This window comes from Lactuca serriola, chromosome 4 (genome assembly GCF_051521515.1).
Source record: "Lactuca serriola cultivar US96UC23 chromosome 4, Lser_US96UC23_V15, whole genome shotgun sequence".
Lineage (NCBI taxonomy): Eukaryota > Viridiplantae > Streptophyta > Magnoliopsida > Asterales > Asteraceae > Lactuca > Lactuca serriola.
Window position 1 is genome coordinate 110,739,179 of NC_136411.1, and position 18,937 is coordinate 110,758,115.

General features: G+C 34.1%; 1 protein-coding gene and 2 non-coding genes across 3 annotated transcripts; all 3 read left to right on the forward strand.

The window, feature by feature from the left end:
* The first annotated feature begins 6,556 nt into the window (after positions 1-6,556).
* Positions 6,557-9,999, forward strand: LOC145102318 (P-loop containing nucleoside triphosphate hydrolases superfamily protein). Its single transcript, XM_079039700.1, has 11 exons — positions 6,557-7,171; positions 7,266-7,451; positions 7,629-7,814; positions 8,016-8,099; positions 8,331-8,372; positions 8,500-8,571; positions 8,680-8,979; positions 9,075-9,218; positions 9,304-9,372; positions 9,450-9,575; positions 9,672-9,999. The coding sequence occupies exons 1-11, from the start codon at positions 6,713-6,715 to the stop codon at positions 9,843-9,845; spliced, it is 1,842 nt and encodes a 613-aa protein (XP_078895826.1). The 5' UTR covers positions 6,557-6,712; the 3' UTR covers positions 9,846-9,999.
* Positions 10,000-12,419: 2,420 nt separating this feature from the next.
* On the forward strand, positions 12,420-12,503 carry TRNAL-CAA (transfer RNA leucine (anticodon CAA)). Its single transcript has one exon. It is a non-coding gene; the product is annotated as a tRNA-Leu (tRNA).
* A 6,087-nt stretch (positions 12,504-18,590) lies between these two features.
* Positions 18,591-18,674, forward strand: TRNAL-CAA (transfer RNA leucine (anticodon CAA)). Its single transcript has one exon. It is a non-coding gene; the product is annotated as a tRNA-Leu (tRNA).
* The last annotated feature ends 263 nt before the right edge of the window (positions 18,675-18,937 follow it).

An 18,937-nucleotide genomic window follows, 5' to 3' on the forward strand; every position in this document is an offset into this window, starting at 1 on the left:
GTAATTTCTATATATATCTATAAGGATTATATTGATAATTATGACATCCCTTATTTTTCGAAACAAAAAAAAATCTTTTCTTTACACTTTATAAATAATAATATCTTTGTTTGCGGGAAATCCCAGTATAATAAAACATTTTGTGGAAATTTTTCGTTTTATTAAAATATATTAAGAAATGATGTTGTTTCAAAATACAAAAAACTCTATGAATGTCATAATCAATCTACAACATATGTTACAAGGTAAAGACTTACAATCCTAATTACTATTGCAAGTCTTCTCTTTAAACACTCAACATCATATTCAAGTCTCCAACAATCTTAACATCGCTACATGTGATGCCTATAAATGGAGTGGGTCGGGCTAGGAAACGTGGTGAGATACATATGGTTTCCAATCCTACAATGTTATTATGATAATAACCTATAATCAATAAACCTGCAAAAACCAACTGTTATCTAACAACACAATATAAATATGTATGAGACATTTTAACCTTAGTTACCCATCCTACCGATCCTTATATATTAATCTTATAACAATGATATTATAAGATCTATTATGAAGGATCACTATAAGTAATGAGTTGACTATACCTCTTCGGGGAGTCCTTGGTAGCAGGCGTTAGTCAATAAAGGCAACCGCCGGGGGGGGGGGGGGGTAGAGTACACGAATAAACCTACGATCACTTTTTTACTGGATTAGTATGATTCATTGTAACAATGGGTAAAATCAAACCCTTGAATTGTATTGATATTAACATAACAATATATAAAGAGGATTACAACAATTACTCCTATGATAAAGGAGATAAACAAGTATACAGATAAATACAATAAATACTAGAAATTATCCTCTAATACCCCCCTTCAATCGAAAAGGTGGCGGACCAAGACGAAGCATTGCACGAAATTTCTCAAATAGTGCACGCGGAAGACTTTTTGTGAAGATATCTGCCACTTGAAGATTGGTTGGAACATACTTTGTGTATAATTTACCCGAGCTAACAAGCTCCCGAATAAAATGATAATCCAAGTCAATATGTTTGGCACGCTTGTGTGAAATTGGGTTCTGAGTCATAAATAGGGCACTTTTGTTATCACATAGAAGCGTTGGACGGTCCGGTGGTAAAGCATGCAATTCGCGAAGTAAATGTGTGATCCAAACAATTTCTGCAGCTGTGTTCGCCATTGCCCTACACTCGGATTCACAACTGGACCTGGAGACCATTGGCTATTTCTTGGCACTCCAGGAAACAAGATTTCCACCAAGGAACACTGAATAACCATAAGTAGAGCGACGTGTTTCAAGACAACGAGCCCAATCAGCATCAGAGTAGCCTACGACAGAAGCTTTGTGAGGACGGCTATAAGTTAGACCAAAAGAAATGGTGCCTTTAACATACTGAAGTATTCTCTTAACAGCTTGGAAATGATCAATGGTTGGAGCATGAAGGAACTAAGAGACTTGATTAACGACATAAGATAAGTCCGGTCTAGTTATGGTTAAGTACTGAAGGGCGCCAACTAACGACCTATAGAGAGTAGGATCAGAATAGGGCAGGCCGTCCATTGTGAAGGATGCATGTGGAGCCAAAGGTGTACTGACAGGTTTGGAGTCCAAAAGCTCAACACGGATGAGAATGTCTCGAGCATATTTTGTATGTGAAAGGAAGAGACCGTTGTCCATGTAAGCAACTTCAAGACCGAGGAAGTAATTTAGTTCCCCAAGATCTTTTATGGCAAATTCGTGATTCAGACAAGAGATAAAGGTGGCAATGACAGATTCATTATTTCCCGTAAGAATGAGATCATCAACATAAACCAATAAGTACATAATGCATGAGTCTTTGAAAAAAATAAAGAGAGAAGTGTCTGCACGGCTACATATAAAACCATAAGAAATAAGAAAGGCGCTTAAGCGTTGAAACCATGCACGTGGTGCCTGCTTTAAGCCATATAATGCCTTGGATAATTTGCACACATGATTTGGAAACTGAGGGTTGATGAATCCCGGAGGTTGTTCCATGAAGACCGTCTCAGTCAAGTTACCATTTAAGAATGCGTTTTTAACATCTAGTTGATGCAGCTTCCAGTTATTCAAGATGGAAAGAGTAATGACAATTCGCATTGTGGATGCTTTGACAACCGGACTAAATGTGAGAGAGTAGTCGAGACCCGGGATTTGAGTATATCCTTGGGCAACTAATCTGGCTTTGTAGCGTTCGGTGGTTCCGTCTGAATGGTATTTGATGCGATAGACCCATTTGGACCCTACAATGTTGGTGAGACCAGGACGTGGTACTAAGGTCCACGTTTTATTTTGTTGCAAAGACTCAAATTCTTCATTCATGGCAGCCATCCATTTTGGATCTTTGGCTGCCGCTTTAAAACCTTTGGGTTCAGTTGTCGATAGTAATGCAACATGAAGACAGTGAGTAGAGAGGGAGGCTAGATCAACCTGAAGTTTTGGTCGAAAAATACCAGCCTTGGACCTGGTAATCATTGGATGACTCGATACGGGAGGTTCAGGTGATGGCATAAGAGACGATGTGCGTGGGATTGGATGATCAGATGAAACAGGAGCCTGGTCAGCAGGAGTTGCAGTAGACGAAACAGCTGGAGAAGGATAAGTTGCATCCGTATGGACCTGTTCATTTAAAAGGTTGGCAGGTCGGTCTAGATGTTCGTCTAGTGGCTTGCAAAGAGCACAAGGTGCTGATTTTATAGTATGCTCAGGAGCTTTGAGAGGAGGAGTAAGACGAGGTAGCACATCAAGAGATGATGGAGACTGTGGAAGTTCTTCAAGAAAAGTAGTAAGAGTTAATTGAGATAAATTTGGGTCAAGAGATGTACCATGAAACGGGAACACTTGCTCATTAAATCGTGCATGTCGAGTGATGTAGACACGAGAAGATGCGGGATCAAGACACCTGTACCCTTTATGTTGCGGACTATAGCCAATAAATACACATGGAATGCTTCGAGGTTCAAATTTGTGTTTGGAATAGTCACGCAAATAAGGGAATACCTGACATCCATATGTACGAAAGTTGGCATATTGTGGATCTTGATTGAAGATCAAGCGGAATGGTCATTGGTTTGCCAATAATGGAGTAGGTAAACGATTAATTATGAATGTAGCTGTGGTAAATGCATCAACCCAATAACATGCAGAAACTTTAGCATTAAACAACATTGCTAAGCCAGTTTCCACAATATGCCTATGTTTTCATTCCGCTCGTCCGTTTTGTTGAGGTGTGTAAGGACACGAAACCCTATGAAGTGTGCCATTGTCTTCAAAAATTTTACGGACTGTGTGATTCACAAATTCCGTGCCACCATCACTTTGAAACACCTTTATCTTTCTCGAGCATTGAGTCTGAACAAGATTAATAAAAGCAGGTAGGATCGAATAAAAACCCGTTTTGGTTTTAAGTGGGTAGAACCACGTAAACCTGGAGTAATCGTCAATAAATGCAACATAATATCGATAACCATCTTTAGAACAAACGGGAGCTGGTCCCCATAAATCACAATGTATTATATCTAAAGGGTGAGATGAACGTTTGTAATTTAGATTAAAAGATAAACGTTGCCCTTTTGCAAGTTGACAAGCAGTGCAAACAGTTGGTTTTGGTAACAATGAAGTAATAGATAAAACACCTAACTTATTTAAAAGGGAAATAATATCAAAAGACACGTGGCCTAGACGAGCATGCCATAATTCATAAGAAGCTCGATTGGAAACTCTAGAGGTAGCAACCAAGGCTTCAGGTTCATCCTTCAACACATAAAGACCATTTTGACAGCTTCCTTTAGCAAGTACCAGTTTTGTTTTCCGATCCTGAATTTCAAAAAAAGGTTGAGAGAAAAGGACATTAACAGGATAGTCCTTGGTAAGCTTGCTGACAGATAATAAGTTTTTTGTGAGATTAGGAATGACAAGAACATCACTTAAAGGAATGATGTTTGAGATAATGGAAGAACCTGTATGAGTGACAAGAAGCTTTTTGCCATTTCCAAAGATTACTTCATTGTTACCTTGGTATGGTGCTGAGTGATGTAGGGTTTCACGATCTGGGGTCATATGAGCAGTGGCCCTGAAATCAACATGCCAATCAGGAGTGTTGGTGGTGACATGACATTGGGCATGGAAAGCCTTCGATAAAGATTCATCTGAGGAAGCAGCTTGACTGGCATAGGTGTGAAGATTTGGACAGGAAGACGCATAATGTCCATTGTTTCTGCAGAGTTGACAATGAGGAGGTCGTCTCCCTTGACCACGCCCCCTGCCACCTCGAGAGTTGTTCCCACGGTAAGAGGTGGAACGACCCCGACCAGGAGATGATTGGTGTTGTTGCACATGAAAAGCGGCCGAAGGAGTAGGAGCACCATGGATGGACTGCAAAAATAACTCGTGACTTTCTGCTTGCGTAACAAGATCACGAAAGACGGGTGTTGGCTTTGTGGCTCGAATCGCTGTAGAGAATGTTTCATAAGATGGTCCTAAGCCACAAAGAAACCAGTGTAGTTTGTCGATTTCAACAACCGGGTGTCCAATCGCAGATAGTTGATCATATATGGCCTTGAAACGATGACTATAATTAGGAACAGAAGATGTTCCTTTGGTCAACTGACGAAGAGAATCACGCAGGGATTGAATGCGTTCTACAGAGCAATTGCTATAAGCAAATTCAAGAGCTTGCCAGATCTGTCGAGCAGTGGAAAGATCCAATACTTCAACCGCTGCTTCTTCAGTGAGAGATGAATGCAAGAGAATAATGGCACGCTGATCTGCATCATTCCAGAGAGCAAGAGCAGGATTTGAAATAGTTTTATTTTCTTCAGTGATGGTAGGCGGCGGAGAAGAAGAAGTGTCGTCGATATGACCTGATAGTTGTTGATAGGTGAATATGGGAAGCATCTGGTTGCGCTAGAGAAGATAATTGCTGGATGAAAGCTTGATAGTCAGCATATGTAATAGAGTGTTCATGGAGAACGGGCCATCGGTGGATGAAGAGGAGGACGACGATGGAGCCATAATAATATCCCAGGAAGAAATTAGAAATTGAAGGGGAGAGAAAGAAGGTGTGAACGGCTGATACCATGTAACAATGGGTAAAATCAAACCCTTGAATTGTATTGATATTAACATAACAATATATAAAGAGGATTACAACAATTACTCCTATGATAAAGGAGATAAACAAGTATACAGATAAATACAATAAATACTAGAAATTATCCTCTAATATTCATTAACACCACAAGACAACTATACTCTATTAGATGATTTAGACATACATAGTAGTGGTCTAATGCATACACACCATATCTAGTTGTCTAAAAGCTCAAGGGGTGAAGGTGAAAGCAGTAAAAAAGCAAGAAAAATGAGCAAGAGCAAGGAAAAAGATGCAATAATGTAAGTAGGGTTTACGAATTGTTTCTTTTAATTTATGTGTCCCCGAAAACAATGGGATTTTGGTGTAATGAATTATTTTGAAGTACTAGGTTTTGTAGTGTTATGATCTAGAGTAAACCTTATTCATGATCAAGTCATGTACCGACAACATCAAGAACTTGTGATGCTTGCACTTTTATGATTTTAATGTAGTTGTGGTGTTATGATATAGATTAATGTAGCAGCGTGTTAGTGATATTGTGTTTTTTTTGCAATTTTATGGTTTTAAGTTTATGATTTTATGTTGTTTGCAATTTAGTATCATTTCCACAACAAACAACCAGCACATTGTACACCATTTGTGCCAAACAAAACATTATATTGAAACCATGATTTAACATTTAAGCATTATAGTCAAAAGTAAGGCTTAATGCCAACAAACCAACACCATATTAGTATCATCACTACAACCATAGGAACCAACACATCTTACAAGTTGTACCTACTTGAATTCTATAACATCACTGCAATGACCTATTTTGAAGAAAATGATTCAAAAAAAATCTAAGACAAGAAAAATAGGGCATTGTAAATCCTTGTAGATGCTAATGTTGCTTCCAAGTTGTTTCTTGCCCTCAATAATCTTGGGATTATAATGACACCCCTAGCACACATCGGTGGGTCAAAACAACCGATAAACGAATATTGTGAGCCATTTGACGGACAACCCCAAACATACCTACTTGGATTGAGATAAATACATGATGTGTACAATTGCAAGGCGACCACAAAGCACATATCATGATATCACCATTATTTGGTTTTCAAGAGTCAATTTTGGGAAGGGTCTAAGTTGGAAAGCTATATTGAGGAGGAAATTGAATTTAAAAGCTTATGAGATCAATTCGTGCAAAGATATAGAATTTGGGAAAAAGACAAAAACTCAAAAAGGAATTGGCAAAAATGCCGATATAATTGTTTTGAGGGAGTATAAGTAACGTGATGTGCCTCTGGATGGCTAATGCAACTTTTTTTAAATCACAATAATGATGGGTCCTATACAATTCTCATAGGTTGGACCAAACTTGCGAATTGGAGCAAACAATAGGGACCATTTATGTTCTCTATAAAACATTATTAATATTTCTCATCGCCAAGCTACCGTTAGCAAACCCTCACGCTCTCACCTTAAACCCTAATTCTTATTTTCATTGCCTCCAAAACAACAGGCCGAAACAGCGGCAACATCCCAAAGTTACGAACACAAATCTGCAGAGATTAAACAGTGAAAGTGTGGTTGCCTGCTATGGTGGTTCTTGAGAAAAGCCCTAATTCCAAAATCGAAAATGGCGAGGGTTCTAACAGCAAAAAGAAACGAAAAAGGAACAAGAACAAGAAGAACAGTGGAGAGGAAGAGCCTGATTTGGTAGCACAGGAAGTAGCAGAAATCAATGACAGTGAGAAGGAAGAGGAAGTTACAGCGGTGAAAGAGAAGAAAAGTAAGAGGAAGAAGAAAGAGAAGAAATCTAGCGAAGAAGAAAAGGAAAACACAGAAACAGATGATAATAAAGAGGAGGAAGAAGGTGATGAGGGTATGAACATGGAAGAAGAGGCGGAAAAGGAGACAGAGACAAAGACAAAGAAGAAGGTGAAGAAAAGTGGTGGTGATTCTGGAATCATGAGTAGCGATTCATTTACTTCTTTGCCCTTATCTGAACCAACAACGAAAGCTATTCTTGATATGGGTTTCCAGTACATGACTCAGGTAAATTTTGGGATTGAAGTCTTACCTATGCGACTAAATCGATTGAATTTGTAACCCGTCTACCTGTCTTTAACTTGTATATTATGATTTGCAGATTCAAGCTAGGTCAATTCCTCCTCTTTTGGAAGGAAAGGATGTTCTTGGAGCTGCAAGAACAGGTTCTGGGAAAACTTTAGCCTTTCTTATACCAGCAGTCGAGTTGTTATATCATGCTTGCTTTGCTCCTCGAAATGGAACTGGTGTCGTTGTCATCTGTCCAACAAGGGAGCTTGCAATACAGGTTCATGTTCTACCTTGCTATTTACTAATTACAGTTGTTGGTGTAGGTGTTGTTTGGATCATGAAACAAACACAACAAATAATCATAAATAGTTAGATATATAACAAATGTATCACATTTGAAGATGTTGTAGAAGTTGAATTTAACATGATTCTGTGATCTTGATTTTTTTTACAGACTCATGCAGTTGCAAAGGATCTTCTCAAGTATCATTCACAGACTCTAGGGTTGGTTATGGGTGGTGCAGGAAGAAGAACAGAGTCCGAGCGTATTGTGAAAGGAGTAAATTTATTGATAGCTACCCCTGGAAGACTTCTTGATCATCTTCAGAATACAAAAGGCTTTATTTTTAAGAACCTAAAGGTAACCTTTTGTCATTTCATCTTGTTTTCTTATTATTAACTGATACTTGAGGAAATGGAAGGACAAAGCCAATTTTTACAAAGCAAGGGCTTAATGGGGAAAGTCTCTTTTTTCTGACTTTCTCCATTAAGTGGTAATTTAATCTCTTATCTTGATTTGAAATGACCAATTGGATTTTTCAATCAATTTTTGGATTTGCAGTGCTTTGTGATTGATGAAGCTGACAGAATATTGGAAGCAAACTTTGAAGAGGAAATGAAGCAGATAATTAAAATCTTACCCAAGGTATGATTCCTTTTTACTTTGCAACATATTGTTTTTTTTTAATAAGAAATGCAAGAAATAGCAACACATTACAATGCTTTACTAAAAACAAATGAAAGTTGGATGCTGTAAAAGAAATTATGTTGCTATTTCTTTCATGTGTTTTTATTCATATTAACTGACTATATTACCCTTGTGGTAGTTAGCTTTCGTATCATTAGTGAACTGAACTCTGTTCTCTGTAATATGCAGACAAGGCAAACTGCACTCTTTTCTGCAACTCAGACAAAGAAGGTACAACCTCTTTCCTTCACAAATTCTAATAATTTTTTTTAATTTTTTTTCTATTACAAACATTGTACCTTGATAACTCTAGCTATTTGTAATTTGTATCTTATTTATTTATATACTTTTTTCTCAGGTTGAGGATCTTGCACGCTTATCATTTCAAACTACTCCAGTGTACATTGATGTAGATGATGGGAGGACAAGAGTAAGCAAAAAGATTCTCTTTTTTTTTTTTTCACTATATTTTTTTCTTTTCAATTTCAAGTTATGTTTTATATATACTTTATATAATATGACATGTTTTGGGGTGTAGGTGACAAATGAAGGATTACAACAAGGGTATTGTGTGGTGCCAAGTGCAAAGAGATTCATACTTCTCTACTCTTTCTTGAAAAGGAATCTCTCAAAGAAAGTCATGGTTTTCTTTTCTTCATGCAATTCAGTTAAATTCCACTCTGAGCTTCTCAAATACATTCAAGTCGATTGTTTTGATATTCATGGAAAACAAAAACAGCAGAAAAGAACAACAACTTTTTTTGATTTCTGTAAAGCTGAAAAAGGGATTTTGTTATGTACTGATGTTGCTGCTCGTGGTCTTGATATTCCATCTGTGGTATCTTCTTTTTCCCTTTATATAATTCTCCTTAAAACCCTAAATCTCCATGCATTTGTTTTAATTCAGATTTTTTCTATTTCCTTTTTTTATAGGATTGGATTGTGCAATATGATCCTCCAGATGAACCTAAGGAATATATTCATCGTGTGGGTCGAACTGCTCGTGGAGAAGGTGCAAAAGGAAATGCATTGCTTTTTCTTATCCCTGAAGAGTTACAGTTTCTTCGTTACCTCAAGGTGTGTGTGTGTGTGTGTGTGTTGAGTTTCAATATATATGTATTGAAATTGAAATTCTTGTTTTTTTGATGTTGTATGTTAAAAGGCTGCAAAAGTACCTGTTAAGGAGTACGAGTTTGATGAAAAGAAAATGGCAAATGTGCAGTCTCATCTGGTACGTAACAATAAGGGCATTATTGTACTTTTTAAAAATTATTATTTTTTAATTTTTTTAATAATTGGACTATGCAGGAAAAACTGGTTGCCAATAACTATTACTTGAACAAGTCTGCGAAAGATGCGTACAGATCGTACTTGTTATCTTATAATTCGCATTCCATGAAGGATATTTTTAATGTTCATCGTCTAGATATGCAGGTATTTTGTTTTTAATCTTTTTAATTATTGTGTGTCCATTATTTTTTTTTTTAATTTCTGAAATTTGTTTATTTAAAATTTTATATTGTGTAATAGGCTGTTGCAGCATCATTCTGCTTTTCAAACCCTCCAAAGGTAAACCTAAACATAGACAGCAATGCATCAAAGTTCAGACAAAAAACACGAAGCAGAAATGGATTTAGTGACAGTAATCCTTATGGCAGAAACAATCGTGATGACAACAGCAAAACGCAAGTTGTCAGATATTAATTAGCCACCCAGTTTTGAAGCTAATTTAATTTTGTTTTTATTATGTTTTTCATTATTATTTCAGTCACTTGTTAAAACGGTTTTATTTATTTATACTTTGTTTGTATACCTATACCCCATGATTTTTGTTCAAACAACTTGTAAGATTTTGTTTCTTCTTTTTCTCATTATTTGATGATATCTGTATGGGAAAATTACATAAAACCCCTTTTATTTTGGTTCTTTTGTGGTTAGCCACAGTATATTTTCGTTTTGTCAATTAAAACCACTCAAAGTGTAATATAAATTTTTTGTCAAAATGTAGTAGCTTTAGTGTCTAAATATTCCATTAAAGCTAATGCATATTGACAACTTTATATTGTTTAACCTACTATAGTAAGTCAAAGTGGTCCGCATAGGAAAAAATATTGTCTGTAGAGCTGAAATGTGGTGGTTAAAGAATAAAATGACAAAAATATAATAAGTTTATTAAGTAAAAAAGAAATGGCATCCAAGATTTGTAACTTTTGGAATAAGCAGTTGAAGGTTGACTAAAATGACCAAAATGGGTAGACTCCTATCATCATTTAACAGAATAATCATTCATTTTGCGAAATTGGGTAGCCTATGCCTTATAACAAAATAATCATTCATTTTGCAAAATTTTGCCTTATGAATGCTCTTTAATATTTAATACAGAAAATCTTGAAAAAGAAATAATATATAAAATGTATTTTTTTGGTGGAATTCTAACAGGTGAAGTTATTTTGGTAAAATTCATTTTGCCTACATTTTTTAAGGGTGGTCGTTTGGTGATATAATACCAATTTTGGCAAACTTAGTGATTATATTCATCCCACTAAGTGTGAGACTTATGTATTATATGAGTTTATTTACAAAAATAATAAATATGAAATTCTAAACACTTGAAGTTTGAATTTATAAAAAAAAAGTAAAAAAAATGTTGAATTATTAAAATTAAAGTTTTTTTTTTAACAAATAATTTAGATAAATAAACAAAAAGAAACTAATGAAACTTTAATTTAATAATTTGGAAATTAGAAAGAAAGTCCATTAATAAAATTAACGTTCATTTATTATTACATTTAAATATTTGAATATTATGTGAAATTTAATAAATTGGAAAAACCATAAAATGACATGTGGAAAAAAATAGAATGAAAATAATAAGAAAAAACCATGTGACATAATACAATAGAAGATGACAAATGACAAAATTATTTTCATTATTAGGAAGGATTATTATATTGTTTTGAGATGAGGAACCATGAGAAAGGTTGTGATAAATATATGTAGATGTGGTAGGGAAGGAATAATATAAGCTTTTGTTGGTAATTTCAACTTGGTTGCATTTGGTATACGAGATAAAACCCAGATAAGTTTCTATGATGATGATAACATTGACGTCTTTTACATAGATGAGAGATTGATGACCTCTCTGGTTGTGGAAAAATAGCAATACATTGTTTTCCGGAAACAATTTCTAAGCATAATGAAATTTTTGAAAACGTGCTTACTTTAATATATATTTTTTTAAGATTGCTAAATTACAAGTAACTTGCTTCTCAATTCCAAAAATTTCTCAAATACACACACCCACTCATTGACACCAACCCCAACATCCACCCACACTATCACACCCACCCAACCCCAAACACACATACATTCAAAGTTTCATAGAACCAACATTTGGTGCTCTTAAAAAAGATTCCACACATTTTATGAGATATACCAAACTATCTCTTAAGACGTTAAGCATGCATGATGTGCATCACATAATTACATACATATGGGCAGAAAATTTATTCACTACTACATATGGTGATGAAAATCTTCAAGACCACGAGAAAGGTTTGGATGTGGTTTAAGAGGGTTTCCTTTAGATATGACTGGTCAAGATAAAATGATTCAAGTTAGTGACTTTTTGTTATGAAAAAAGTATACATAAGATCAAGATGTTTGCAACTTTGATATGTAGTAAAATTTGTCTTCTTAGAAATATTTCCTTTTTATGTTTACTTTTTCGCTAAATATGTTGAATATTATGCTAATTCTTAAATTACAAATTCGTTTTGTTTTATGTTCAAATATGTTAAATATTGTATTATTTGAATTATAAAAAGTGGAAAATAAGACCTAAAAGAAAATACACATTCCGAACATGTTTAGTAATTTTCTAAAATAAAAATGTAAACTCAAGTTGTTTTAACCCAACATATTTCCTAACTTTTCTACTAGAAAACTGAAAATGAAAACATCGTCTCTTTTTTTTTTTGAATTTTTTTCCCAAAAAATTAAAATTAATTTTCCACAACCAAATAAACTTTAAAAGTCACTCCTTTTCCAATTTTTGAATAAACTTTTTTTTTTGGTTCTCAATTCTTGTCCAACATGCCCAATGCAACACAAAACTGTCACAGACAAAGAATGTATCCATCACAAAACACAGAACTCAATTTGCTCACCTTTAATTTAAATAATTTGGTTGGAAATAATAACAAATTAACAAGTACTTTTTTTTTGTTTGCCTTTACTATTAAATAGCACATAAAATATCCATTACAAAACACATTAGTCAGGATGGCCGAGTGGTCTAAGGCGCCAGACTCAAGTTCTGGTCTTCGAGAGAGGGCGTGGGTTCAAATCCCACTTCTGACATTTTTTTTACTCTTCAGCTTGTTATGTAGTTTTTGTTACCTTTTGCTAATAACTTATTACAGAAACAAACTAACTTTATATTTTACTTTTAGGCATTTAGGTACTCATCCTTTGACCTTTTGTCACCTTCGATCCTTTAAGATATGCCTAAATACAAAACAAACTCATTTGCAATTTTGCACCTTCAAACCCCAAAATATATTTATTTTTTCATAGTAGAAGAACCAAAGTTGATTTTAGAACATACAAATCGATGTCCTGATATTATAAAATCCGCTGGATCACAATTAATTTTGTATCCTAAACAACATTTCGTATACAACTAAACATCATAATCGTAAAGGATAAAATGTGTTCGCATTGTAACAAATATTTCAAATAACTATTAATCATGTAATTAGGTGTAAATCTCAGTTTTTGTAGTATTAATCACGAAACTCCACTTGGATTCCAAGCTTCTCTCATGAACATATTACTTCACAACAGTTTTAATTTTTTCGAGCATCTTCTAAGTACCCGGGGCATATTGAAGGGTGAGCATATTAACTAAAAAACCGAACCATAACCAAATTAACCGATATAACCAAACCATTACTAAAAGATCTGATGCAGTTTCTAATTTTGATTAACCGGATACTTATGGTTTAGTTATGGTTTTCATTTAAAACCGAACAACATAAACCGATCCGAACCAATAATATTTCTAAATTTTTTAATATAATATAATACTAAATATATGGTATGTAATTATATTACGAATTGAAAATTTAAAGTGTAATTATTTGGAATTAAATAGGATAAGTAATCTTCTATCAATACAGTTACATATACAATCATTTTTTTTTTTAACACTGAACTTTATGTTTTCAATTTTTATAGAATTTTTATTTTTATTTTTATGTCATATTGGACCATTATGGTTAATTGATATTAACCATTAACCGACTAACATCATTAACCAAAACCAATATTAACCTCTACCAAATGGTTATCGAAATACATTAATCAATTGTAATGGTTATTGTTCAGTTTTGACCAATAATCGAACCAAACCACTTCAAACATAACCCTAAAATTTGATATGTGAAATGTAATGATTTTACATATTTATATGATGGTGGAAAACGGTTAAATATATGGAGGGTGAGAAGTTATATCCTCTAATAAATGAAGGGTTTTTTTTTTGTCATATGTCATACTCTCATTTAATTTGTGAAATCTCATTTTATGGTTACTTTGAAATAATTTTTTTCTACACGTCATTTTATGAGTTTTTTTTTTTTTTTTTTTATTTTAATAAATTTCATATAATATTTTTATGTAATAATTACAATAAATATATTAATAAATAAATATCAATTTCATTATTTAACTCACCTTCTTATTTCAAAATTTTCAAATTTAAACTCATTAGTTTATTTTGTTTATTTATTTAAATTTAAAAGATAAATAAAAATCAATTTTAATAATTCATTATTTTTCTTATTTTCTTGTAAATCTAAAATTCTTAAATATTTAAATATTTTTATTTATTTATTTTAATTAACTTATGTAATACATGGATCCTACACCTAGTGAAATATTAAAACCAAGTTTGGTAGGTGGTAGATAAGAGTTTTTTTATATTATGTTGTATAGTTTTACCATTAATAACATAAAATAAAGACAAAACTTCAAAAATGGTCCATGTGGTTTCAAAAAATCTGAAGTTTGGTCCTTAATTAACAAAAACCTCACAGATCGTCCATGTGGTTTCAAAACTTTTAACATTTGGTCATTCCGACTAACTCTGTTATCATTTAGCCGTTAAGTCAGGGGTATTTTTGTCATTTCACTACACAGGACCATTTATGAGGTTTTTAGTTACTTTTTTGTTGAAAAAAAAAGAAAAAATGAAATATAAACGGGTCTCTCTCTCTCTCTCTCTCTCTCTCTCTCTCGTTTTTCTAGGTTTGTTGTTCACCCTCCTTATTTTCTTGGATTGTTAATCATAAGAGCCATACTGTCTAAATCTCCATGAGAGCTCCACCGAACTAGTTCGTCCTTCACCACCATCGCCTTCGGCGATTAATCCTAGGCATACACCCCCTGACAAGACGCCAAATCGATTGTGACGACCTCATCTCTCCTCCTCTCTTCACCTTTCTTCCCCTCCCATCAAGAAAGTATCCATCAAGAAGCCCTCCCCTATTGATGAAAAATAAACAAGTGTGTCAGTTGTTGGTTCGATGTGAAAAAAGAAACATGGGAAAAATCAGATACATTATTGCAACCACGATCAGAAAACATCACCCCATTCTTTTACCTTCACCTCCCAACAATTACTTACCCTTATACAAACCAGTTTTGGAATCGATTTGTTCATATACAAAAAGGAAAACACCAATGGTCACCTCTAACCTAAAATCAAAATCGATCTTGAAATCTATAGTAAAATCCAAACCAAAATCAACATCAAACAATTCAAAACCAAAACCAACATCAAACATGTATCAAAAGACCTGACATCATTTAAATCTCAAAGAGTTAGGTGTTGTCTTGTGAAATCGCACAAAGAGAATTCTACGACAGCTCCACCAATCGTTTACATTCTTGTTGCAGAGTTGGTCACCTCTGACCTAAAATCAAAATCAATCTTCGATCTCGTCTCCTCCAGCTCCAGTGACTGCTTCGACTTTTATAGTTACTGCTTTGGTGCCTAGAAAGAAGAAGACTAGGGCAAAGAAGCACAATGCTTCGGTACCTGCACCAGTAATGACATCATCACCTACTCCCACCAAAGGACCTGGAACGGGCATCGATTCACCTTCTTTGTTCAAGTTCTCAAAAACATAACCAAAAACTTCTCCCATGAAAATGAATTAGGTCGCAGTGGATTTGGGGTCGTTTACAAGGTCAATTACACGATGGAACAAAAATCGGAGAGAGAGAGAGAGAGAGAGAGAGAGAGAGAGAGAGAGAGAGAGAGAGAGAGAGAGAGAGAGAGAGAGACCCCTTGCATATTAAATATTATTTATTTAAAAAAAAGTAATTAAAAACCTCATAAATGGTTCCTATGCAATGAAATGACAAAAATACCCCTGAGTTAACAGCTAAATGGTAACGGAGTTAGCCGGGATGACCAAATGTTAAAAGTTTTGAAACCACAGAGACGATTCGTAAGGTTTTTGTAAATTAAGGACCAAACTTCAAACTTTTTGAAACCACAGGGACCATTTTTGAAGTTTTCTCTAAAGTATAAGTGGTCGGTAAGAGTTCTTTTTTCTGCTTCTCAAATGTTCTTTGACTAACTCTATTTCGTAGTTTTATAACTCTCGGTGGGATGTGGATTTGACCATTTTAAAGCTACTTATGAAAACGTCTTGATATGGTTGTAATTACGGCTATATGGTAGTAGAGGCTTTTTTTTTTTTTTTTTTTTTTCTTTTCTTTTTCTTTTTTTTGTGGAAAGACTGGTTAATATATGTCTGAGGTAGAATTCAAAACCTTCTGGTTAGTAACCCCTTTTTAACCGAATGGACTACCCCAAACTTGTGATAGAAACTCTACATGTAATATGAAATGGATCGGTTGGATTCATAATCCATCTCTTTCAATTTCTTTTTTATAAATTTTTATAATAGCCCATTGCTAGTTTGTCTTGATAGAATTTCGTTGTTCCAAAAAGAAAATTCTCTTAAAATAATTGAACTACCTACAACCGTTGTATACGGTAATATTCCAACTATCTATATGCAACTGGCTCACAACCAGTGCAAATTTGAGACGACAATAAGAAAATATACCTAGCCAAATTTGTAAAAAACCATATTAGCATATGATAAGTTTAACAAATCAAAACATTAAGTAAACATATTCATGATAGGCCATATTAACAATTAAAAAAAATCAAAAATAAAAGAGAAAATGACTTAGGAGGGTAACTACCTCTTATCCGTGTTCACATATTGACAACTTCTTTTTTGTACATAATAAAACAACTAACTTGTATTAACTGTTTAAATTACACAAATATTACCGGTTAATACCTGTTTTAACCGGTAACTCAAAATGAAAATAAATTAGGAGGGTAATTACCTCTTATCAGTGTTCACATATTGGCAACTTCTTATTTTTTGTACATAAGAAAGCAACTAACTTGTTTTAACTGTGTAACATCCTAAAAATCATGAACAAAAATTTCATTTTTAATTTAATACTAAAACCATAATTGTCAAACCATTAATTTAATACTTTGGCATCGGACCCTGCCCGACATCAGGCCCCGTCTGGCATCGAGCCCCGCTCGGTATATAGATCTGTCTCTCTTAGGCCCCACCCACTAAACACATGCAATCATATAACATGCTAACACATAAAGAAACATACTCTACCGCATCCCTGTCCTAAGAAACATACTCTGCTAATAATGAGATATGGAACTTCATCCGTACTCAACTAGTTCCACCTAGGGCTTCAGCAGTGCAAGGTGAGTCTCCTCACTGTGTGAATGGGTCTCCTCACTGTGTGAACAGGGGGTTAGCCCTAGGCATTGCATGCTAGTATATTATTCCAGACCAAGGTCCGATGTCGGGCGGGTGCCCGAGGAATGTTTGCATGTTAGATTATACTTGTTGTCTGTGTGATACTTGTATGTGCCTGATAAGGAGGTGAGTGTGAACGAGGTCCCATATCTCATCACTAGCTGAGTACGGACGATGTTCCATATCTCATTATTAGCAGAGTATGTTTCTTTATGTGTTAGCATGTTATATGGTTGTATGTGTTTAGCGGGCGATGCCCGGAGATAGGCGGGGCCTAAGAGAGAGAGATATGTATACCGAGCGAGGCTCGATGCCAGACGGGGCCTGATATCGAAGTATTAAATTAATGGTTGACAATTATGGTTTTAGTATTACATTAAAAACAAAATTTTTGGTCATGATTTTTGGGATGTTACACAGTTAAAACAAGTTAGTTGCTTTCTTATGTACAAAAAATAAAAAGTTGCCAACATGTGAACACGGATAAGAGGTAGTTAACCTCCTAAGTCATTTTCCCTTTGAGTTACCGGTTAAAACAGGTATTAACCGATAATATTGGTGTAATTTAAACAGTTAAAACAAGTTAGTTGCTTTATTATGTACAAAAAAGAAGAAGTTTCCAATATGTGAACACGGATAAAAGGTAATTACCCTCCTAAGTCATTTTCCCAAAATAAAAATTAATTGCATAGTAAATGAACATAAATAAACAAACATTAACAATTAAACAAACATTCACGAAGGGAAACATTTTTCATTTTTAACTAAATAAACAAAAAACTATGAACACCTTTTGTTTATTAAGTAAAAAGCATAATCGAATACGGAACGAAAAATGTATATTTTGCATACGACCCTAGTGGCCTGGTCCTAAGGCTCTTAGGCTGTATATATATTTATGAAACTACGATTTTTAACTTAATATGTATACATTTTATGTATCATTAAAAGATTGAACGACCCCAAACCCAATTTCTTAGTCCACAAGTCTTACTAAAGTCCTTGTACAATTTTGTTGAATTGAATATATAATAAAGACTTATAAAACCTAAAAAGTTCCCATATCCTTGCTATATGGGACAAATTCTCCAAAAACTAAAGGAAAAAACGCATAAAACTACAAAAGAGAAGGAAGAAGCCGAAATGGATTTAGCGAAAGCAACCCTATGGTTTATTTTGTCTGAACTGATTATAAAAATTCATATATATTATTGATTTTTATGATAATATATCACTTTCAAAATTTATAAAACTGAAATTATGGTTTTATAAAAAAAGTAAAGATATATATAAAACAAGAAACGGTCACATTCATTAGGAAAATTCCATATATGAAAAAAGGGAGGCAAAAAGTTTTAATACAAAAAAGAAAAAAGACAAATAAAAAAAAGCGATCCAATCTAAAATATCCCGAATAAAACCCTATCTTTGACAAAGAAATTTTTCAAAGATATAATGAAAAATCTGTCCGCTATCCGAGTCACTTTTAGCATCTTACGTTCTTTGGTATTATTACTTTTCTTATACTATATGTAGAAAAATTGATACTCAAAAACAAATCCAAGTCAGGATGGCCGAGTGGTCTAAGGCGCCAGACTCAAGTTCTGGTCTTCGAAAGAGGGCGTGGGTTCAAATCCCACTTCTGACATTGTACATTTTTGTTAGCTTCTGTCACTTTCGACCCTTTACGATATGCTTATATACAAAAACAAACTCATTTCCACCTTAAAAACTCCATATTATCGACGCATCTTCTTTTCACAAGGGAGTCTCAAGGATCAAATCTATTTGGTTAGGAACAAATCATTAACCAATGCACAAATTTATTATAGATTATTTTGTCATAAGAATAAGATTTAGGTGATATATTGGTAAACTTGTAAATGTATATTTTTGTAGCATGTCATTTAG

Bases quoted from the DNA above. Each gene is read 5' to 3' on its own strand.
- LOC145102318 (XM_079039700.1), top strand. From the start codon at position 6,713: ATGGTGGTTCTTGAGAAAAGCCCTAATTCCAAAATCGAAAATGGCGAG. The intron at 7,815-8,015 runs GTAACCTTTTGT...TTGGATTTGCAG, and splicing joins TTATTTTTAAGAACCTAAAG to TGCTTTGTGATTGATGAAGC. The intron at 9,219-9,303 runs GTGTGTGTGTGT...GTATGTTAAAAG, and splicing joins AGTTTCTTCGTTACCTCAAG to GCTGCAAAAGTACCTGTTAA.